At 43.1% G+C, this 24,363-nt stretch overlaps 1 protein-coding gene across 3 annotated transcripts; it reads left to right on the top strand.

Annotated features, from left to right (window-relative positions):
- Nucleotides 1-1,059: 1,059 nt before the first annotated feature.
- Arglu1 (arginine and glutamate rich 1) lies at nt 1,060-23,482 on the top strand. Of its 3 annotated transcripts, none has more exons than XM_059244327.1 (4): nt 1,060-1,608; nt 7,847-8,072; nt 9,866-9,973; nt 10,350-10,433. In XM_059244327.1, exons 1-3 carry the CDS (start codon nt 1,268-1,270, stop codon nt 9,950-9,952), a joined length of 654 nt encoding a protein of 217 aa, XP_059100310.1. In that variant the 5' UTR covers nt 1,060-1,267; the 3' UTR covers nt 9,953-9,973; nt 10,350-10,433. The 3 variants fall into 3 exon arrangements, 2 of the variants coding, with proteins under 2 accessions (XP_059100310.1, XP_059100308.1); XR_009374850.1 differs by adding an exon at nt 22,669-22,708 and having other exon boundaries at nt 1,061-1,608; nt 9,866-10,433; XM_059244325.1 differs by lacking the exon at nt 9,866-9,973 and adding an exon at nt 22,669-23,482 and having other exon boundaries at nt 1,072-1,608.
- Nucleotides 23,483-24,363: the final 881 nt, after the last annotated feature.

Here is a 24,363-nt window from a genome sequence, read left to right as displayed (position 1 = left end):
GAGTTATTGATATCTTGTCGAAGAGCTCAAAAGCTAAAACACCCTCAAGAGACAAGTCTTTACTTTCCCTAGCCCCCTGGGGCTAGGCCTGGAGCTCACTATGGCACCCTGGCTGGCCATGAAGTTTTTGAAAATCCACAGTGAGGTAACCTTTTAAATAAAACTTAAAAGTATTTAATTAGCTCTAACACATACATCCTGAGGATAATTTGGGGCCTCCTCCGGGAATTGCTCTAATTTTGTGGTTGGCATATATATGCTATGCATATATGCATAGTCTTTATGCGTGTGTATAAATACGTGTATTAAGTATGTATCCCCAGCTGGCCTCTAATTTACTACATAGACAAGGCTGACCTTGAACTGCTGATCCTCAGGCCTCCACCTTCCGAGGGGAACGATTATGTGCTTGTACCACACCACCCACCACATTGGGTAGCAATGGGTAAATTCTCAGTGTTGACTAAGGAAACAACACGTGTGTCCCACTTACACTGGCCTTATTCTGCCTTTCAGGCAAGGCTCATCGTAAGTATTTTCTTTCTTTTTTTCGAGACAGGGTTTCTCTGTGTAGTTTTGGTGCCTTTCCTGGAGCTCACTCTGTAAACCAGGCTGGCCTCGAACTCAGAGAGATCCGCCTGGCTCTGCCTCCTGAGTGCTGGGATTAAAGGCGTGCGCCACCACCGTCCGGGATAAAAGGCGTGCACCACCACCGTCCGGATAAAAGGCGTGCACCACCACCAGCCGGGATAAAAGGCGTGCACCACCACCGTCCGGGATAAAAGGCGTGCACCACCACCGTCCGGGATAAAAGGCGTGCACCACCACAGCCCGGGATAAAAGGCGTGCGCCGCCACCGCTAACTCTTCAGTTTCCTTGAGAATCTTGCTGAGGTGGTAGTCGAGGAAAAACCTGAGGGTGGCCCGGAACTCTCGGCTCTTGCTTACCGCGCAGTGGCGGAAGGAGCCGAGCGCGCTCGGCAGCACTCGCAGGCCCGCCTCGGCGACGTCGCCGGGGGGCGGGGCCCACGCAGGCACGCTCGGCGCAGGGCATTGTGGGCAAGGCGGCCGGTGCTTGCCGCAGCTGCCATCTTAGGGACTCCGGGCCGGGCCTGCTAGGCCTTTCCGGCGGCGGCGGCCGTGTGCGCGGCGGGTGCGCTCAGGGGCGAGGCGTAGGGTCCGTGGGCGGGGGGCCGAGCTTCCCGGCGGCGAAGGGCGGCCTGCGGCGGGCAGCGGGTGACAGGCGGCGGGCGCCGCGCGGCGCGAGGATGGGCCGGTCGCGGAGCCGGAGCTCGTCCCGCTCCAAGCACACCAAGAGCTCCAAGCACAACAAGAAGCGCAGCCGCTCGCGCTCGCGCTCGCGGGACAAGGAGCGGGTGCGGAAGCGCTCCAAGTCCCGGGAGAGCAAACGGAACCGGCGGCGGGAGTCGCGCTCGCGCTCGCGCTCCACCAACGCGGCGGCGTCCCGGCGCGAGCGGGAGCGCGCCTCGTCCCCGCCCGACCGCATCGACATCTTCGGGCGCACGGTGAGCAAGCGCAGCAGCCTGGACGAGAAGCAGAAGCGGGAGGAGGAGGAGAAGAAGGCGGAGTTCGAGCGGCAGCGAAAAATGTGAGCGGGCCCGCCGGCGCGCGGCCGGAGGCGCGGGGACGCGCGGGGGCGGCGGCGGCGGTGGGGGCGGCGGCGGGGCGGGGGGAGCGCGGAGGACCGGGGTGGGGGGAGGAGAAGCCCGCGGGGCGGGAGCGCCGGCCCGGAAGTCGGAGCGGAGGAGCGCGCGAGGCGGGAGGTTGGCGGGGCCGCGCATCGCCGGGCCCGAGGCGTTGGAGCGCAGGGCACCTGAGTGCGGGTCCTTCCGCCTCCGTGACCGAGACGTAGGCGGACAGACGGACGCACAGACCTTCCCGCCAACGCCCGGGTCGCCGCGGTCCCCTCTCCTCTTTTTTCTTTTTCTGTCCTGGCCTCAGCCCCTCTGAGTGAGCATGCTTGAGCCTGCTCTTCCCCGCCTAAATGTTGGGCTGTTGCAGTTCTCCGGACCGAATTTTCACGCAGAGTGAAGTCGGTTACCGTCAGGGGACTTAACTTGAAATTGGGCAGAGAACATGTGGTTTTGAGGCAGGCTCCTCTCGATGTAAAAAAAAAAAAAAAAAAAAAAAGTAGGTGAGGATCATCCAGCCAGGGTGAACTTTGTGTACGACGCGTCTACTTTTAAAAGGTGTGCTCACCCCCACCCTCCAACCACGTGGAACCATAGTGCTGAGCGTACGCGTGTGTCCTCCGAGTTTAGCCAGTCATCTTTTCAGAGTTCTTCGTGAAGACATGTGTTAGGAAGCAGGAACTTTGGGTAGATTTTGTATGCGGGCTTGTGTAGGGGTTTCTGTTTTCTGCGTGTGAGTTCGTGTTAGGCAGATTTTTCCAGAAGCAGTCCTTGGGAGGTAATGCTGTAGGTGGAACTGCCTTGGGCTGTCAGATTGTGTCTCAGTGCACCTTGGCCACGTGGAATCCTGTTAGGGTGTGGAACCAGCCGGGAGCCTTGAAGATGTAGTTCTGACAACTCCCAGTAGGACATAGGAAAGTTACCTGTGACAATTGAGGTAATTCTCCATGTGAAAGCAAAGGAAGCTTGATATGCTAGTTAAAATCATTAGTACTCTCCACATGGGCAACCCAGGGTGAAATGATGGGCATAGAGCTGTGCTATGGTTCTGGGTTGAGAGCACGCAAAGTGCCATTGGCATTTGAGAAGGGACAGGGCTGGCAGCCACCTTATATTAAATTCTGTGTATATTAGACAGTTCTCTAGTGTGTCCTAGTCTTGCAGAGAGTACACCAAACATAGGTGATGGAGCCTTGGGAGTGAGGGAAGTAGTTGATCTGTTTACAGATGCCTGTTAGCTTGTTTATTGAGCTAGCTGCTAGTATTTATTGAGCCTTTAATATGTGCCAGGAGCTGTGGTAGGTGCTGTTGATAGAAAGATGAATGATTGGCTCCTTCTGAGCTCTTGATCTAGCTCAGACAGAAGATAGGTAATAATACAGTAGTGTACCACCAGGAGTGGAGGGTAGGAGGCGGTAAGGCTGTCAGGCTACATATAGGGTGTATGTGGACCAAAGGAGTAAGCTGTCTTCCTGAATCCCCGAGAGAACAGAATGGAAAGGAGTCTTAAAGTAAATTCACGGTGGTGTTGGCTCTAGGAGTGACTAGAGAGGTGAATAGAGGCTGGGGATTATAGATGGGCTCTTGTATGCGTATGATTTAATTCATCTAGGATCAGGAAGTTCTGAGAAGGGAAATGCAATGGCACCCTTTAAAAGACCTCTTATTGTTGAAAAGGATGCTTTGTAGGATGGACACTAAGCAGTAGATAGGGTCAGGAGAGGGAGTGGGAGAGAGCAGTTAGAGTGGAAGAGGAACCGATAGCAGTGGTCGGTGTCTAGGGTGCGTGCAGCTGAGAGTAGGACATGGGAGGGCCGCACTGGCTGTTGTTTGGAGTGCCATCACTACAACTTGGCACTCCTAGGGTCTGGTTGTGTATAACTCAGCTGAGCTCACTAAGGTTGGTGATAGGGCTTTACTGTGTCTCTAAAACCTGGGGAATAGAAAGAATGCCCTGGGGACTGTGTAAAGAGAGATGAGCAGTTGGTTCCAAGGATTGAAAACCCCCAGGAATGTGTATTTGCAGTAAAAAGCCTAGGGTGGAACAAGATGCTGCTAAAAGTACATGGGTGTGCAGTGTGTTTTCATGGGGTCTGGGGTTAGCCGCGTGGAGACCAGTTAAGTCTCTGATAATTGAGACCGATTGCTTTCCTCTTTAAAATCTGAGGCCTTAAATCATCTGTGTATGTGAAATGGAGGTCCATTTTATTGTGAAGATTGGAGATGCTATCAAGTACTTAGTGTTTGGCCGTAGAGTGTGTCAGTAAATGTTACTGAGTATAACTTAACATGCTTCCAGGCACAGCCTGCTGAATAACTTAGAAAGGAATCTGGTAATTATTTTAATTCATTACAATAATTCAAAAAATGATGAAAAGGTAGGCCTTTACATTTATTCACATTTTAAAAGAGCTAATTTACGTGGCTCCAAATTGAATCAGATCTCCTTGTGCTTGGGTCCCAGCCATGTCATGTGATTCCTCATCCCTGAATTGTACCAATATTAACATTCCTTAGGTATTCTTTTAAGTTGTATTAACTGCTGAAAAAAAAATAGGTAGCTGTAACAACCTGTAGCAAGTCATATCATTGGCCTAGTAACTTCCTCCAGGCAGTGACATCTGAGATTTTATATCTTAGTGTTACCTGCATTACAAATCAGGAGCCTAAGAGTATCCAATATGAATTGGAATTCTGTGATTCTTAGAAAAATAAATAGAGCTCATAGTGAGGGTAAAGAGCTTCATGACTGAATTTGCTCTGCAGAGCTGTGTATTTCTGGAGCTTTAAGACAGTGGTGGAGCGAGCACAAAGACCTGCAGTTGCTGAGAGTGTACTTTTTCAGTCACTTTGGTACTGGTTCTGTCCCCATCCTAGCTCACCTTTGTCCTGGAGAAACTGCAGAGTAGCAGGAGATTTAAGGCCATTACCTTCAGGGTCTGTCAAAGGGTCATTCCTTCACTGCAGCATTCACTGTGGCCCTGTGTTTAGCACTTTATTAGGTATAAAGTAATTAGTGTTTACTAGTAATTACTAAGCAATTCCTAGAAGTTCCAAGAAGCGCGTTCCCTTGTTTTAAGGATGGATGTTTTAAAATATGGCATCAGCTTTGTATAGCAAGCCGTGTCCTCACCGCGTCCTCCCTGGTTTGTGTAACCAGTTATGGTGGGCTCAGCAGAGAAAGTGAGACAAACGAGATAGAGCCATGTCCCGTGTCCCTTGCCCCCCCCCCCCCCCCCATGTATTTAGGCTCCGATTTAAGAAGCTAGAGCCTTTTATCCCAGGACGGCTCAGGAACCTGTAAGCAGGACATCCTGGCACTCACCCGAGAGAGAGTTCTGTGTGATTCTTAAGATGATGACCAGAAGTGATTTGGTTCCCTCTTGAAGAAAGTTCATTGTTTTTAATGGAAGGGTTGGCCATGGTGTTATTATTGGTTTCCTGTTAACTTTGGCCATCAGGGAAGATGTACTGGTGCTTAAATCAGTAGTTGTCTATGTGTCTGTTGGTTTTCTGAATTGTATGTGGAAAGGGGACAAGATGATATGGTTGGGCCTTAAGGTTTTTGCCACAGATTGTAGAAACAGATTAAAAAATTGTCCTTGGATCCTGAAGATAACCTTTTTAATAGTATTGAGAGTAACAACCAAAATGATGTTCCTGTAAGGCTTGTAATAGTACAGCCGTGTGCCCAGATCTTGCCTGCCCCTCACTTAGGATGCATAAATAAGGCTATTGGAGGCATCCTGGGCTGCCCTGCTGTTCCTCCAGGAGCAGAGGGAGATGATACGGGCAGGCTGGGTCTCGTCCTGGAGTCCCTGCCTCAGCTGTGCTGGGACTTTGCAGTGCTCTTCTCCCTCTTAGGCTGTAAACCCTGAGCTGCAGTTAGACACTTGTACTCCTGTCATCTTCCCTTGGGCTGGTGTCACCACTGGGGTGAAGACTGCCAGAGCGGACAGTTAAGGCTGGTTTCTCTGGCTGTAGTAAGTAGAAAGATGGATTGGTTTGGCTCATTTCCCCTTACCGTCTGAGTCTGTGGGTGACACTGCTGGCTAGCTGTTGCTATATCGATGGCTGGACTGCCTGACCCAAATCTGAGTACTATGAGTCTCTTTCACTTTACCAGGTACCTCACGTGAGAGCTTTGCTGCTGACTGATGAGCTTTCCTGGGGTCTTTTCTTATTTCCCTCCCTTTCTACTCACTCACAGGAAGTCTCATTATCTCTTTTGTGCTTAATACTCTGTTCTGTCTGACACTGATAATTAAGAGTTAAGTTTTTGAAGATGTAAATGCTGAGTTTCTTGGGTGTTGCTGTATCTAACTGATTCTTCTAAAAAAAATAGCTGGAAATTTCCCTTTGGGTGGGTAGAAAACCATTCTGTATATAATTGCCATTGAATGGAGCTATCTGTTCAGTGTTGCCATGTTCATGGTAGGAAGTTCATCACTTTGGAGTTATCTGCTGTGTCTTACTAAGTGGCTGTTGACAAAGGCCTACTCTTTATTTGATGGGAATTTGGAAAGAAAGGGATGTGTTGAGTCTTAAGCTCTCTATACTGTTGGAACATTGTAGTTGGGAAGGAAGTATTAAAGATGCGGACAAGTCCTCACAGCATTGGAAATAGCTAGAACCTTGAGAAAAACCAAATTACTGTCCTGTCTTTTGCCGTTTTGGTAGAAAGAAGTCAAGGATAAGTGTAGAAATGGAAACACAGATTGAGCTGGAAGTGAAAGCCCTTGGGTGGGAATTGAGTTGAAATGTCTTAGAGTGCTTAAAGGTCACACCAAACTATAAGGTCTTTACTAAGCAAATCAGTTGATTGACCATCTCATACATGTGCATGTCAAATAGATTCTAAAGATAAAAGTTACAGGTTTTGTTAATTTGATAGTTTGGGAGGAAGTATTAATAAATTGGCCTCTTTGGATTTAAATACATCATTAAGAACCTTTGAATTCATTCATTCTGCAGAAAATAATGCTTGGTCTGCTGCTAGGTAGAAACGTATTATGAGTGAAATGTACATCAATACTTTCTAGTACCAATATTTAAAAACCAGTGTAGTCTATCCAGAATACTGTCATTTAACATTTAACCAAATAAAATGGAAGAACATTTTAGATTTTCCCTCCTGCCAACTTGAAAATAGATGTATGAGACCAGTGACTGTCATTGCTGTAAAACGTGCAAGGTTTTTGTGGTAGCACTTTTTTTAAAGATTTATTTATTTATATATAATATTATGTATACAGAAGAGGGTGCCAGATCTCATTACAGATGGTTGTGAGCCACCATGTGGGTGCTGGGAATTGAACTCAGGACCTCTGGAAGAGCAGTCAGTGCTCTTAACCTCTGAGCCATCTCTCCAGCCCTCTGTGGTAGCACTTTGATAAATGTTCTTAGACAAAATTTTGTTTCCAGTCAATAAGCTAATTGTGTCAATGAGATTAAAATGAGAACAGTAATATGCTTCGTTCAGCCTTGATAATACAATATAGTTTTAACTTTCTATCCTGTCAAATCTAGAACAGCTTTTAAATAAAATCAAATATTAAATGGAGGGAAAGGGGGAGCTGGAGAGATGGCTCAGCAGTTAAGAGCACTGGCTGTCTTCCAGTGGACCCAGGTTCAATTCCCAGCACCCACATGACTGCTCACAACTGTCTGTAACTCCAAGATCTGACACACTTTTGCACAGACATACATGCAGACAAAACACCAATGCACATAAAATAGAAATAAATTATTAAAAAATAAAAGGAGGAAAAGGCACAACAGGATAAGTTCAGAACCCAGAGTAAAGCCAACAGCGCCGTTGTCTGTTCTTTACTTGAGGAGGGAGGGGGTGAATGCACTTGTGCACCTCAGCCTTGGACAGCGTGACTAAGTGCCTCACCAACTGGGCAACAGAAGTAGATTCCTGTTCATATTGACAGTTCCTAAATAAACCTAATGAATTAGGTTCTTGTTACACACCGGCTTGGTGTATTGAGAGTGCATGTGCCCCCCTTAAAGATTTCATATTCATTTGTATTTCTGTATTATTATCCTGACTGCTGTTTTTGCTGAATGTGATGTGAGAGTCCGCTATAAAATTATTAATGGATATAAGGAATCATACTCACTAAGTAGGCTTAAAATTAATTTTAATTCTTAGGTTAAAATGTTGTCTTTTCTACTTTTATTTGCTAGTCGGCAGCAGGAAATAGAAGAAAAACTCATTGAGGAAGAAACAGCACGAAGAGTGGAAGAATTGGTAGCAAAGAGGGTAGAAGAAGAATTGGAGAAAAGGAAGGATGAAATTGAGCGAGAAGTCCTCCGAAGGGTGGAAGAGGCCAAACGCATCATGGAAAAGCAGTTGCTCGAAGAACTCGAGCGACAGAGACAAGCTGAGCTTGCAGCACAAAAAGCCAGAGAGGTAACGCTCGGTCGTTTGGAAAGTAGAGACAGTCCATGGCAAAACTTTCAGTGTCGGGTGTGCCTCCTGCTCAGTCCAGAACGAGATGGAATGCGACTACCTAGTCCTTTCTCATCTAAACATACGTGGCTGCGAAAGATAATTTTTTAGCCAGAAGTGCTGACTGGTACTTAAAAGTTACTTTCTTAAAACTTATTCAAGGATATTTTTTTTTTTACCTAACGGAACTGGCTTATGTATTTGAGAAGTGTTTGAAACTTTTGCCATGGCTGCAGGACTACATTCTTTTTTGGGAGGGTAGGGGGAAGCCAGGGAGTGGAAGAGGGAAAAGGCTAAAAATCCACCCGCGGTTGCATCTTCTCGCCTGTTACCTCTCTGTTACCTAGACTGTGAGAGGCTTTTGCCTTCGGTCAGATAAAGAGCAGGGCCTGACTTGAGTGACAGCACCTGCTTTTGATACATAGGTTTCTCGCTCTTCTTTTTTTCCTTCTGTTCTCCCTCATCCCCTCCCTAAATCCTTTCAACACAGTGGACTAATTCTAGCATTTTGATTATAAGGCCCTCCATTTTCGTAATGTGTTTCAAGGAATCTTTTAAGGAAAAAATGTCCAGATTGTTCATCCTTTTTTTTTTCTTTCTTTTTTTTTTTTAAAGTACCTACTAACAACTCCTTTTTTTCTCTAGAGAGTTATGAAGGAACAGGTTGTCCTTGTCTGGAGTCAAGCTAAACACATGATTTGTTTTATCAGCAGCTGGAGCAGAAGTTGAAAATGTCTTTCTGTGAGACAGTAATTTGCTACTGAAGCTTTATGGCTTGTTTGCACTGATTACTCCAGGATCGTAAAGTGTGGCCAAAGTCACAGAAACACTCAAGGCAAACTGCTGCACAGCACTGAGTGTCCATCCACAGTTTGATAATGAACAAATGAATCCCATTGTGTGACACAGGAAATCTGTAGTTACATTTTCTTGAACATAAATTTATAACTATTCGGCTTCAATCATGACTTGCTGTCATTTCTCATCCTGGCGTTACTGTGGACAAGTTGACGTTGTGTTAAGTCTGCTTTCTAGTGAGCTTTGCTTGTACGGTGCACTCCCCTTGTCCTGTCCTAACGACATAGACCATCTGTTGGTAGTTGGTTCACAGACTAAAATTCAGTGTATGGTATTTTTATTTATATCAGTGCCTTTAATAATGGAGATATTTTTGGAGTAATTGTGCTATCTTGTAGCGAGTTATTAATCATAGCAAGATTTTTTTCTCTTCATTTGCTTTTTGTTTCATATTAACATTTTTTTAACACGGACACAATCCTCTGACAGTCTTTCCAAATACTAAAATCATTTGAGTATGTGTGCTGTGATCTGAACACTGCCCAAACCCATCAAGCAATCTTCATATAGTTTGCATTATAAAACTTCATTAAATTCTCCAAGAAAAAAATGACAGAACTTTATTTCCTGACTGTGCATCCCCCGGATTCCTGAATTTCAGTGCAGATTGTAGATGACAATATAAGCTGCCTTTAGTGATTGTCAACATCTGATGTTAAGTCCATGCCCCATGGAAGCAGTCCTTAGTATGGATTACAATTTGTATTTTTCACTAACAGTAAATGTATTTTTCTTATTAATTGTTTGCCTTAGGAATGATGAATTACATTTTTTGTTCCTTCTTACCATAAACATCTGCATTCCTCAGCTCAGCCTTCCTTGTATGTTGTTTCTTTATAAATGGTTGAGCTGCTGATGCAGGTATTGCCAAGCTAACAGTACAAATCATTTTAAAGAGGAAGCTGGCGCGTATGGCAGCCGAGGAGCACACTCTGCAGGACACTGGACAAGACAGTAAATACTCAACTTTTAATGCTGATTAAAGGAGTATAGGTAAAGAATACGTAGGTATCCATAATTGGTGAGACAAATATTCACTTTATTTATATTTTATATATATTTTTAATTTGGTAAATACTATCCAGTTTTGTAGTTGTCCTTGTTGATTTGTGTGATATTAAAGTATTAGTAATAATTGCCAGGAGACTATTAGGGAGGGTTTAGTCGGTTGCTGTTTTGGACTGGGAGGGATGATTTAAATCTAGTGTTAGAAACCAATTTTTTAGTGGCTGCACAGTTTATCATTTGTCAGACAGAAAGGTAGCTGTACAGCTGCCCTGTAAGTCAGATCCAACAGAGTTGAGAGGAAGATTAGTAAATATTTGCTGGTAGAGCTAAACACTTTATTTTTCTAACGTCGTAACATGTCCTCCCCTTTAGGAGGAAGAGCGAGCAAAGCGTGAGGAGCTGGAGCGGATATTAGAAGAAAATAACCGGAAAATCGCAGAAGCACAGGCCAAACTGGTGAGTGCTGTGTATTTGGGAGGCATCATGCAGGGTCTTCCAGATTGTGTGGATTTGTGCTGAGTAATTGGACTTCGAGGAGATTCTCAAGGCTACTTTAAGGATCTTGAGGTTGAGGTAAAAGTGGTAGAATTATAAAATTTTCAGTGGTTTAAAACATTTCCTAGGGGAGATATACTTTCTCTTGTGTGCAGTGTCTTTAGTCTTGACCGTACTCACATTTCTTAGGCCTGGAAATAACACCAGGGAAAAGGCAGAACACCCAACTTCTTCAGATAGCTGACACAGCAGCACCCTGTTCCTAGACAGAAGGAAGACTCTACATTTGAGCAGTCTCCCGGATCCCCTCCCTCACTACCACCATAGGTCTCGTATAACCTAGGCTGGCCTTGAATTCCTGATCCTCCTGCCTCTACTTTCTCTATGCTGGAATTGCAGGTGTACTCCATGGCAGCTCACACATTTATCTCTTATTTCTAACTTACAATCTAAACAGAAGTACAGAGACTAAACTAACTGTATCATAGAGCTGTAAAAGGTATAGGTCAATTAAAAATATAGTCAGCCAACATAAGGAGAGACTATGACTATTAGTAGTTCAAGACCCCAGACAGTAACCCGTGCGCGTAGACAGCCGGGAGAGAGTCTAAGAGAGTCTGATTTGATTGCAGTAGCAGTATCAAGACCAAGAAAAGTATTTGCTGCTAAGACTTGCTGTTTAGGAGGAAGAGCAAGTTGTGTCAATTTCTCCGTAAAAACTGACTACTCAGAGGAACACAAAGGGTAGTTGGTCTTAGAGCATGGGTGGGTTAAGTGTATGTCCCACTGCAGGTAGAAGAAAGACAATCTAATTCAGGTTCAGAAGATTGAACTTTGAAAGGTAAATACAGTTTGTGATAGACAAACCTTTCAGAAGAGAATATGATTGTGAACTAGGTCTGTGAGGACACACACAGTAAAAGGATCAGATGGTTGGCTGCGTTAGGTTTGACTTGTGGGTGCCTCGATACTCCTCACGTTGGTGTGGCTCTACCCATATCAGTTACTAGTTTACCCGTATGAAGAATACAGTTTTTTCTTTTTTGTGGGGGTGGAGGCGGAAAGATGGTGATCACAATATAGAGGAACATTTCTCAAGCAGTGGTTAATGGCCAGCTTTTGTTTTTTATCCTGTTTCCTCACACCTCTACTTTGTAAAATGCTATTACATGAATTATAAAAAAATGAGGTCAGTTTTATGTAAGCCCTCTAGTGCTTTGTTTTTTTAAAAAAAAGCCTGGATATATGTATCCCATTTGTGATCATTGCAGTAAAGTTGGGATCTTAAGACATGGCTGGTGTTGAAGAAAATGTTGTTTGTGGAAAGTGGAATGTCCTTTATGAGGGAGTCAGAAGATTAATTGTATATGCAGACGATGGCTCTTCTGATGATGTTGTTCCTCTCCCTTGCTCTTTGGTTTGAGTGCTGCTCTTCGTTTACTGAGAAATCTGATATAAAACATTGGAATTCAGTCAAATTAAGGACTAGTACGAGGGAAAGAGAAGCGATAGTATGTTGTAGACACCACAATTTGCCCAGGTGCTGTGGTGCTTGCTTGGCTGAACCAGCAGTTGTATGTGCTGGATATTGTAATGAATATGTTTGTTCATAAGCTGTAGAAAACAAGAAATAGGAGACATTTTACCTGAGGAGTGTCCAAAGGTAACCATGCACCAAAATCTGTGTTGACAAAAGTCATTTAGAAAGTAGATAAAGAATTATATTCTTGTAAATAATTTAACGTATTTATTGTAGAGACTTGGATGATTCCAAGAAAAGTTAATAATACAGGAATGTTGAAGTGGTATGGATGTTAGGGTATAATTGACCTAATTGTGATTGAGTGGGTACAAAGGCCTTCCAAGAGATGGCTCTTTGAATTAGGCCTCAGATAGAAGGCACATGAGAGTATGAAGAAATGAAATGGCCAAGGCCTTGAGGTGAGTTAGGGAACGGCGTGTGTGTGGAATGGAGCCTCTGGGGCACTGGGGAAATACTAGTGGTGAGCGAACTTGGTGCATGGCAAGAAGGATGTGTTGGAGAACAGAGACAGGCCAGGAGAGGAGATGCCCTGAGGACATGGTGCGCCTGCTCCTTACAGTTCGCGAAGAATAGCAACAGAGAGTTGATAAATACCAACTTCCAGATAAGAGCCCCGAAACATACGGAATTCTTGACATATGGCATGATAAATAGCTACTGTAATATAATGGAAAATAGGTCCTAACATCTGTAGAAGTCCTTTTTTCCCTCCCATTGAGGTCCAGTTCAAGTTAGTTTTCCATTCTTCAGGAAGTACCTTTGTTGAGAAAGACACAGTGTGATGAAAGCACTCCCGTGTGGTCCTGAGGAGTCCACACGGGACTGGAAGTAGCAAGTTTCAGAAACTGCTTAACTATCTGTGTAGACCTTGTACCTTATACTCTGCTTCTGCAAATGTATTTTATACAATCTACTCATGTGAAACTCCATTTGCACAGCATACTTTCTCTTACAGTCACTTAAGAGTGACAGCTGTCCAGCCAGGGGAGTTTTTTTACAGACCAAGAACTTCTGAACAGGAGACATGATGAACAAAATAGCCAGATAAAAACTGTTGTCCATTAGAGGTGGACATTTACTCACCTTATAAGTCAGTGTGTTAAAAATAGTTATCTTTAGTTAGTATTTCCAAGTATAACTTTATACCTTTCTTCAGTGTATACGTGGTTTAGAAGGGTGAATGCTACATTCCGTTTTTATGGCCATGTAAAGAAAGCCAGCTCACTCACTACAGTGGCCCTGTTAGGATAACAGCTAAACACGGAGCTGAGTGCGGACTGACAAGGAAGATCGGGTCAGCGAGAGTGTGTGAAGGTCCTTGTTAACTCTGTGCATAGCTCTTGCTCATATCTGTTCCAAATGATGTGTCAAGATATGTTTCTCTATAAGATGACCGAACAGTTAACACATACATATTTGATTGTAAAATCACATAAGCCACATGTGGCCTGGCTTCATTGAGAAGATACACTCCTAGTTTTTAAACTTGAATTGACAACCAAGTGCCTTAAAATAGTTGAAGAATTACTAGTGCAGAATTTTAGTTTCCTCTTTGTTGTGTTTGTGATGTGTATGCACATGTGCTGGCCTGTGTGTGCACACACATGGGGGAGCCCCAAGTATGTGTCCAGTGTTTCCCTCAGTCACTTTCACTCTTTTTTTTTTTTTTTTTGAGATGTAGTTTCACTGAACCTAGAGCTTAGCATTTCAGCAGACTGACTGGCCAAAACTCTTGGGATCCACCTGTCTCCACTCTTACTGTTTGAGTTCACAAGTTGCAGGTGCATGCATCCCAACAGGACCCACTTTTACATGGATGCTAGAGATCTGGACTCCAGTCCTAATGCTGCCAGCCAGTACCTTACCACACTGAGCCCAGCCCATTTACTTTTTTTAAAGAAGCACTTAATTTTTGAGGGTGTTTTCTCCAGGTTTTGTATGCTGTGCCTTTGAAAATGTCAAGTATTGTGCAGAAGTATATGAATCATGAAAAGGAAGCAGAGTCTTGTGTTTCGGTTTTGGTCATTTTGAGTTGGGTCTGGGCTTTGTAGTCCAGGCTTCCTTAGTACTCCTGGTAACCCTTCTACTCTACCTCCCATATGCAGTGTTACAGGCATGTTCCCACCAGTAGAATTTAGATACTGCTGCGGAGGGATGTGTTCTGACTAGTTAGCAGTAAAAAGCACATCCTCCACCTATGGCCTGCCTAGTGTCCATGCAGTGTAGAGATTCACCTGAGCCATCTCCAGATCACTGGAACTAGGAGTCATTATTAGGAGGAGGATGGATTTTGAGTAGGTGGGTGTTCAAGGTGTGAAGGCAGTGCAAAGTGCAAGTTGACATATTGAAATAATAATATTGAAATAGGTCACCACTTACATGTGAGTTTTATCACTAAGAGATTAAAAATGCCCTGTGTGACAGTTAAAAGGTGTATAGTTAAGTACAAATTAGTGGACAGTTTGCAGTGAAGAGACAGTTCTGAAAAGAGTTCTAAGGAAATTGTAGGGGGGTTGTTGTAGGGGGTTTTGTTGTTTTTAAGTACACTTGGTGTAGTAGACTGAGCACTTTACTCCCCCTGCCCCCAGTTCCTAGAATTTTCAGATGTTGCTTTATATGGTCAAAAAAATGAGGAGTGCTCTTTCGCAGGTATGATTGAGTTGTCTTGAGAAGGAGACTTTAATCTCATTTATCTCTTGTGTATCATCACATGTGTCCTTTTAAGAGTAAGATAGAGGGAGATTTTTCTTAACTTCATAACATAAATCAGAGAAGCTCAAGTAAGAACAGAGCAGAATGAGATTTCAAAATGTTTGTTTCCCCAGGCATGGGGGTGTACATCTTTAATCCCAGCACCGGTGGAGGTTAGCCTGGTGTACATAGCACATTCCAGGACATCCAGAACTGTGTATGAGAGAGACCTTGTCTCAAAGGGAAGATTGATATGGTCAGAAGACGCATTCCGTGGAGGCACCTGAAGCCAGCGGTATTCAAGGGAGCTGAGCCCTGCTACTGCTTCAGACTTTTAGGCTCCAGAATAAAGTTTTGCTTTGAGCTTCCTTTGTGATCATGGGTTTGGAATTGGGCAGAAACTGGAAGGTGTTGAGGCACGTGACAGAAAATACATCGTTAAATACATAATTAAAACTGCAGGAATGTGGATTATTTTCAGGTGCTTCTTTAGCATCCAGAAGCACAAAACATGTTATTTGAATGTGGAGGGAATATGATCCATAGCCAGCCAAGTTCTGCCCTGCAGCTGTGTGAAAGGTAGGACTCAGGGATTCTAATCAAGTGTAGGACTTCTCAGTCTCTATAATGAAACAGCAAAGAGGCTGAAGAATAAAATCAATTTAAAAGGAGCTAGCACACTTGGTTATTAAGATTGCAGGAGATAATCACAGAAGGGCCTGGAAGAGTTGGCTTGGTGGTTAAGAGCACTTGCATTTGCAGAGATCTAGGTTCGGTTCCTGGCAGCTTCCAGTTCTCTGTCACTACAATCCTAGGAGAGCCCTCTTCGAGCTCTGGGTACCAAATACTTACGGCGCACATACATTTGTGCTAACCAAACATTCATAGACATAAAACTATTGCGTCTTGCAAAGACACAGAAGAACTTGATCTAAAATGGAGGTGTGGCATCTAGACAGTTTTTCGCATGTAACACACAGGTTCCTAGCTGTCTCAGCCTTGCTCAGGAATGAAGATTGTCTAGAAAAGGTGATGGGGAGGGTCCCAGTATGGTGATTTACATTGGAGACTATTGTTTGAATGCTTCTTTTCAGTGAAGCACTTCACAGATTGGCTCTGGTCTTGGCAGGTAGAAACTCTTAAGAAGTACTTAGGCCTTGAGGGCTCCCGCTTTGTACCACTTGTGAAAGGCTTGAGGTTGAGTCCATCTTATTCTCTCATAGTAAATGCTGCCATGCTGTGCAGTGTGTCCTTTGCTATTATGTAGTTGGGGCCACTCACTAGATGGCCAGCATCTTGAATTAAGAAGTAAAATCCTTCTCTACGTGTACCCAGTCTTCATTGTCCTGCAGGAAGGGACTAAGACATTCATAGTCTGAGGGAGGGCTGGACTGAAAAGGAAGATGAACAGATTTGATGATACTGGCCTTAAAGTCAGTGTTGTGTCCACAAGCCAGCCCTGGAGTGGAACAGTCTCATTCTTGCCAGAGGCTCAAGACTTTCCAGCAGTCTTGATTTTGCCCAGGTGGTGCTGACTGAAGACCTGCCTTCACAGTATACTTCTTTAAACATGCAGTCTGCAGTGGTTTTTTTTTTTTTCTTTCAAAAATTTTCTTTATAGTAGGCACATGAAATTACAGTTGGAAAGAACACAGGGCACCCTTTAAGGAGTGAGTATATATAGGTTAAAATGTTCCAGTACTTAGAATAGGTAATAGTGCTATAATACACATCTCAGGAGGTGACACCCAATGTGTAAGTAATTTAATGTGAAGTGACTAGGAAATCAGCATGAGGGATGGGTTTCCTGTGAGGGGTTGTTCCTTGTATGTTAGGGAAGATTTTTGACCTTATATTACTGTATTTGGGAAAACAGTATAAAAAGCAGATGTTTGGCTACTGCTCTCTGTGTTGACATTGCAGAGAGTGGCTTGAACAGAAACAAAACGTGAGAAGATGGGCTTATATCCACAAAGTAGCAGTTAGATGCTTTAGAGAGGGTTGATAAACTTGCTGAGTGGGGCATAGAGGGAGCAAGAAGGGGAAGACCTTCTCAGTATGATTGTGCCAGGGAACCAGTGCCTGGGAGCTCTAGGCATTGAAGGAAACTGCAGCCATTCAAAGGGAAATGAATGAACAATACATGCAAAAATGTCCCCCCAAGAGAAAGAATTTGGGGCATAGAAGATCAAAAGCCTCATTCATGTGTGTGTGTAGTATAGTTTTTTTCTTTTTAAATGTGAAATTGTATCTTTTAATCTTTAGATTTGTTCATCTTTTGTATGCATGTGTCTGTGTGTGCATGTGTGCTTGGTGTCTGGAGTCAAAAGAGGGATTTAGATTCCCTCCCCAGAACTGACTTATGTTTATAAAGGGTTGAGAACCATCATGTGGGTGCTGGGAATCAAACCTGGTCCTCTACAAGAGTAACAAGCAAGTGCTCTTAACTGCTGAGCCATTTCTCCAGTCCTTAATTTGAAATTTTAGAACATAAAATCAAAAGGAAACCCTGAAGCTGTGAGACAGTGTTTCTTAAATCCAACACCTAACCCTCATTTTAGGCAGTACAAAATATCCTCAAGTATCTAAAATTGAAGTTTGAAAATGATTTAGGAGTTTATAAATAATTAAAATTGAGAAGAAAAGGTAGTAAAAGCAATGGACATAAAATTTTCTTTAGATGATAATAAGTGATACTCTGTAGAGTAGATAGATTTGGTACATGTTTTCCTCAGGAAGATAAAGTTAGCATAACTTGGATGCTTGTGTCTTCTTACCTTGTATGCAGGCTGGCTTTGAGTTTGCAATTCTGCAGTTTTACCTCAGCTTCCTAAATACTGGGATTATAAGTATGTGTCACCCAATACCCACTTGTGTTTTTTGTTTTGTCTTTTTTTTTTCCTTTAAATTTTGTACATGAAAACAAGAGAAAAGTATAATAAAGTTTGACCAACACATTGAATTTTAAAACATCTTTAGTTTGTATGTTTTTGAGGCAGGATCTAGTAGCTGAGAATGACCTTGCATTCATGATTCTCTTGTCTCTACCTTGTAAGTGCTAGGTGTGCCCTACTGTGCATGGCACTAATTACTTTTAAAACATTTCCTCCTTGTCAAAAATAAGGTCTGCATTAGTATATATGTTCCAGGAAGGAAAATAAATTAAGTCATTAGAATTACAGGTGGTGGCAGAGCCAGTCAAAGCTTTGTGCCTTAGAGGGCTTAAAGTGGAGTCCACATCTGAGCAGTGGCATGGCGTCTGTTGGTGCAGTTCTCCATTTTCCCCTTGTCCTTTCAGTCGCTGCCATAAAGTGTTTTCTTCCTCTGATTGTTAGAGCGTTCAGACAGTCCAAGGAGGAGAATGCTAATTATGTTGCAGTGGGCTCTGGTAAACTAGATGGAGCAGCCAGGCCCTACACTGAGAAAGACCTTGTAGTTTTCTGATTCCTTTTCACCAGCCACTCTAGGCATGAGATGCTGAGTTCTAGACATAATGGCCAGAAGCAGTGGTCTTACTGACCTCACTGTAGTAGGCACTAATCTTGTTGGCCTCTCAGGTGTCCACAGAATAACCCTATGGATAAGGTGACTGTGGTGCTCTTCTCTTCCCCATGCAGATACTCCAGTTCTCATTACACAGGGCACAAGAAAAGGAGGGGACAAGTGGCCTCAACTGGGGAGGGAAGTCAAGGCTTAGGAAAGTACCTAGTAAGTGAGGGATTGACATGGCACCAGGTTCAGATACACTAGATGACAAACTGATTTCATCACTGGGGAGCATGGGTGTTAAAAGTGAGAGGTCACTGAAGTTTGTGTTTGAGGATTCCACTTGTGAAGAAGTGTGAAGCTAGCTGCACTGGCATAAAGAACAAATATGGATGCATGGGTAGGGCCTTCGCCTGTTTGGCTTATGTGCTAATTCACTGAAAAGTCAGGGCTTGTCACTGTCTGCTTCTAGCGCTAGAGGTTATATATAACCATTACTAGGTTATAGCAGAGACAGGGCAGCCCTTGTAGTGCAGCAGTTCCTGAGTGCAGCTTATGTATACTGTGGGTGAACTGCAGCTGAGACTTGAGCTTGGTGCAGCATTTGAAGCAGACTTTTGCTCCTGGATTTAAAGTCTTGTTTTGTTTGGTTATTAAGCAGAGCTAATTTCCTGTCTTACCTCATTTGTCTGCTTCCCATCCTCCACCTTCAAAGGAGACATTCGGTTATGGTTTTGTTTTTCCAGAGTTCTTGAGCTGCATGTTCAAGCATATATAAATATGTTGTGTTTTTGTTCTCCCCTGATCACACAGAAGTAAGACCCTCTGCTTACTATTTGCTAGTTTGCCTTTCCACCTAATATATATTGAAGAGTCCTGCTTCAGAGTGTACTGGCCCTTTTTTTTCTTTCTCTGGATATTGTTTTTTTGGGGGGGTGGGGAGCATGCTCGGAGCACACATGAAAGCCAGAGGTAGACACAGGGTGTAGGTAAGTCTTTCCTATCATTTTGAGACAAGGTCACTTGGTAAACCTGGTGCTAACTATTTCAGATAGTCTGTGACTGCCCAGTGAGCTTCAGAGATCTTTTAGCTCCTCTTCACGGCGCCCGCCGGATGTGGGCCAGTCACTGAAGCTAGCTTTTGAGAGGCTCGGGCCCGTGTGTTTGCACAGCAAGCACATGGCCCCAGAACCTCCTCCCCAGCTGTTTGTTGTTGCTTTTGAAAATAGTCTGTTTGTTTGTGTGAGTATTTAGTGCATGTCTGTGCACCACATGGGTTGAGTGCTCAAGGAGAACAGAAGACTTATAGGTTGTGAGTCACCGTGTAGGTGCTGGGAATTGAACCTGGGTCCTCTGAAAAGTAGCCACTGCTCTAAACTAAGCCACCTCTCCAGCCACCTGTTTTGTTTTTTCATAAGTATGCAGTATTGTTTTACAGATCTTTATAGACTCTTTAGCCTTCATCACTTCCTTTTCCAAACTGTTACAGTAAATAGCCCCGTAGAACTATGAATCTGGGAGTCCAGGAAGATGGCTTAGTCAAACAAGAGCTTGCTGTGTAAGTTTGGCATAAAGTTTTTTGTCTGTTTTTTTTTTTTTTTTTTTTTTTTTGTGTGTGTGTGTGTGTGTGTGTGTGTGTGTGTGTGTGCGCGTGTGCGTGTGCGTGTGCGTGTGCGTGTGCGTGTGCGTGTGTGTGTGTGTGTGTGTGTGTGTGTGTGTGTGTGTGTGTTCGAGATAGGGTTTCTCTGTGTAGCCCTGGTTGCCCTGAGAGACTCATTTTGGTAGACCAGGCTGGCCTCAAACTTAAGATCCACCTGCCTCCGCCTCACAAATGCTGGGATTAAAGGCGTGTACTACTGCCACACGGCTGGCTTATGGTTTTAAGGGTGATAAGTGTGTGTGCGCGCGTGCAGGCTTGTACACATGTAAAGGTCAAGTTAACATGGAATGTCCTCTCAATCTCTTGACTTCACTCAGTGAACCAGGAGCTCACCGATTTTCACCTATTCAAGCTAGGCAGCTTGCAGCAGCGATTGCCTCCACACCTGCTTGGCATTTATGTGTGGGTTCAGATGATCTGAATTGCAGTCCTTATCAAGGGTTTTTAATCCGTGGAGCCTCTCGCCAGCCCCAGGCCCATCATTCTTTCTGTGTTGTGATCATTAGTAAGGCTAGAGAAGATGGCAGTTTGAATGATTTCTTGTGTGGGCAGGATTTTCGTGGTAGTCTCACCGCTTGCAGGGCACAGTCATTTTGGAAGTTCAGCTGGAATTTTCTTTTTCCGTAGAAATACTGGAAATTTGAAGGCAAGGGAGAGGTGTCTTAGTACAGTGCACAGTGGGAACAGTCTACCAGTTTAGGTGTACATGGAGTGTGTAACCTTTACCAGGTGTGGTGACAGCAGACTTGAAAATATTCTAAAAGCTGAAGAGAGAGTAAAAGACCAGACAGCGTGGTCGTGAGCAGCTGATGGACTGTTTCAGGGGGAGAACAGGGCGGCACAGAGCTTAGGAGTACTCCCAGCAGACTACCTGAGTTTGAGGTCAGGCTCTGCTATGGTGTGAGACTCTCAAGTAAATAGAAAAAAAAAAAAAAAAAAAAGTGGCCAGAAGTTGGCTCAGTGGGTAAAGGTGCTTGCCTCAAGACTGATGGCCTGAGTTTGTCCATCTCCAGAACCGACATGATGGAAAGAAAAACCTGACTCCTTTAAGTTGTCTTCTGGCTTCTACAATCATGCTGGTGTGTTCCTCCATCCACTAAATAAATAAATACATGATTTTTAAGATTAGAAAAGGGAACAAAAGAACTTGGCCCTTAGAAATGATGTACTTATTTTCAGAAAGGGGAGAATAATTTAAATCTAAAACCTGTAGAGTTTGGAGTGCTGTTGGATCTCGTTAGTACATTTTTACCAGGCTGCTGCAAAGGTTGCTTAGAAAGAAGACAGAATGGGGTGGCCTCAGTGCTCTGGAGTTTTTACCTGGCCCACTGCCAGGGTGCTACTCAGTCCCTCCCACTTCCCTCTTGGAGCCGAGCTTGCAGGGCTCTGGGCTGTACCACCACCTGTCTGCCTTTCTGTCCCAAGAGTTGTCCATTTTGATAACCCATATGATATAATTTCACATTTTGTGTCCTATAACATTAATAATAGTCCATTACCTTTCTCATCTTTGCCAAAGGCCTCCAGCCTAGCCACATTGCATTTTACTTTAAAAAACAATGAAAGGAGACCAGAGACGGGGTGATGGGTAGAGTGTTAACTGTTTGTGTGAATATGTGGAAGAGGACGTTAGAGACAGGAGGAAACAAAGTTGTATTCAAAAAATGGGATATCACTGGATTTATTGTTGATTACCGTCTTAAGTTTTAAGTAAAATAAGGCAGAAGCAGTGACTTCAAATGTAGCTTTGAATGGGAAGGCAGCTCTTAGGACAAAGTGCATGTTTAGGTCAAAGTCGGAGCAAATGTGGGAGACTGTGGTGACGGATGGAGACATGGAAGGGTTAAAGCGGCCTCTCTTACTCCTGACACGGAGGAGGTTGAGGGTGGATGGTTCTCTGCTGTCATGCATTGTCCTGTCTACCCTCTGGGTGCTATTCCCATTCTCATGTCCAGAGTCATCAGCTAATTGATGACTAATGTCCTTTAGGAGAAGGGCAAAGATGACCCGTGAGAATTGAGGCGGTGAAAGTGGCCTTTGGAAAGTTAGGAGGAAAGTCCTGATGAAGGAGTTGTGAGAATAGCTTTACTTTTCATGGTACCAAGGGCTGTCTCCTCTGGAGAGGAAGTTAGTCAGCTGCCTAAGATTGAAGGTGTTAAAGGGGCCTCAGGCCTTGACACTGTAGCTGATGTGAAATTAGATAGCATTTTATAATCAGTTAGGTCTAAACGTTTGCTACTTTTTTTCTCTCCAAGAAATTGGGTCTTAGAAAAATTCATTTTTAATTTTCTGAGACAGGGTTTCTATGTGTAGCCCTGGCTATCCTGGTACTCACTCTGTAAACCAGGCTCACCTTGAATTCAGAGGTCCACCTGCCTTTGCCTCCTGAGTACTGGGATCACAGACATGCGCCACTACACCCGGGTAAATTCTTGGTTACTTATTGAGTATACAGTATAGAGGCACAGTGGGAATGTTTAACTACAAGGCTTATGTATGTCTAATTATATTATAAATATAGTAATTGGGTAGATAAAATACTCTGGGATTAAGTCTGTGTCTTTGCTTTAGATAACTGTTAATCTTGATAATATAAAGATAGAATCAAGTCTATGCTCAACACGTGAAGTCCATAAAATTCATTATTCATAAACTTGAAATAGAGAAAATATGTAGGGGTAATTATAAGTAAAGAATTCTTTTCTCAATTATTTTTTCCTCTACTGATCTCTTTATGTTTTTGTAGGTTATCACTTGGTAGCCAAAAGATCCTGAGAGAAGGGAATAATGACAGATCTCATTCTTTTAACTTTCAGGCTGAAGAACAGTTGAGAATTGTTGAAGAACAAAGAAAGATTCATGAGGAAAGGATGAAACTAGAACAAGAGCGACAGCGTCAACAAAAAGAAGAACAAAAAATTATCCTGGGCAAGGGGAAGTCCAGGCCAAAGCTGTCCTTCTCATTAAAGACCCAGGATTGAATGGCAAACTGAACTTTTTACAAAGAAAAATGAAAAACTTTGTATTGTAGCTTCATGTTGAAGTGGTTTTTTGTTTTTGTTTGTTTTTTTCTTTTTTTTTTTTTAATTTGGAAAATCTGGAAAGTTAGCTTGTTCTAATAGGGGCTATGCTCTGCAATCCCTTTATTTTCCCCCTTTTCCTCCATGACATCGAATCCTTATCAGATCATTGCTGTCTTCTAGAAGTGGTGTATTTTTCACCTTTGGGATTCTGTACTGTTTGGTGGTCTGCTAAGAGCAGGTCACTTGGTGACTAGCTGGTCTGGTAAGGTGTTCACTGACCACTGTTTACTACGTCATAATGCTGGTTTTGCTGACTTTTTGTTTTTTTATACATTTATAAAAAAAGAAAAAGTTGGTAATTGCATTACAAAATTCCCAGGGTTTTGCTGGCCTGTGTGTGGTGTGTTGTTACAGCAGTGTCCTTGTGGCACTGTGGCCCTTGGTGTTCCTGAGAACAGGTAAGGATAACAGGTGGTCGCCTGCTACAGAAGCACCTGCAGTGCAGTACTGTCTCTGTTGGACTTTTGTTTCTTTATTGACGAAATCAAACCAGCATTCCCCACTGTAAATAAATGATTTTGCTGAATAAAGTAAAGTCTTAAATTCATATGTTTAAGCAATTTTTTTTTAAGTTCTGTTAAATCTGAAGTGTGTTTTACTTTTAGAAGCCTTAGAACTGTACTAGATTTCCTCCGGTTTATATTTTCATAGGGTTTCTATGTACATTAACTCTACTTGTGAATTAGTACTACTAGCTATTTTTACAGACACTAATTTATGCTGATAAGAGTTAAAACATCAAGTATTATCTTTCAAAAAATTCTAAACCTGTGCCTCTGTTATAGAAAATAAGAATTATTGCCACAAATTATACTTACTAAACACTAGAAAGTATGTTTTTAAAATTTATGGACTATTAAGTCACTTTCAGAGAAGGTGGACCATCAGATAGAACTTGGCTTTGTTCAAAATGGCTAAAATAATCTTCATCCTTGCATGTTTATTTTTGGGATAAACATTTAAATTCAGTCAGTCTTTGGTTTGGGGGTTTTGTTTGGGTATTTTTGCATGTGGAAACTTAAAGATAACCCTGGATTTTATACAGTAGAATCTGCCTCATTTAATCTTTTTATTTGTTGAAGTTTACTAATGTTAAAACACTCAAGGAAAGGCTATAAAATGGTATGAAAAGCGCATAGGCATGGCGTAGTGGAGAACCCGGTCCCTGGCGACAGAACAGTCATATCATTGTTTAACATTGAAAATGTTACTTGAGAAGATTAAATGATAGATTATTTTGTGTTTGCATGCTATGGAAAATGCTGCTGCTTTAGTTTCAACTCTTCGATATGATAAAGAAGAATGATAGAATTTTAAGTAGGCATGAGGTCTATATAGTGAGGTTTTAGTAAACAGGATAACCTAACACTCTGAATACACATTCACTTCTACCTGAATAGATATAATACTTAATCTCATAAGTTAGCT

This window comes from Peromyscus eremicus, chromosome 17 (genome assembly GCF_949786415.1).
Source record: "Peromyscus eremicus chromosome 17, PerEre_H2_v1, whole genome shotgun sequence".
Lineage (NCBI taxonomy): Eukaryota > Metazoa > Chordata > Mammalia > Rodentia > Cricetidae > Peromyscus > Peromyscus eremicus.
This window is presented reverse-complemented; position numbering and strand designations above follow the sequence as displayed.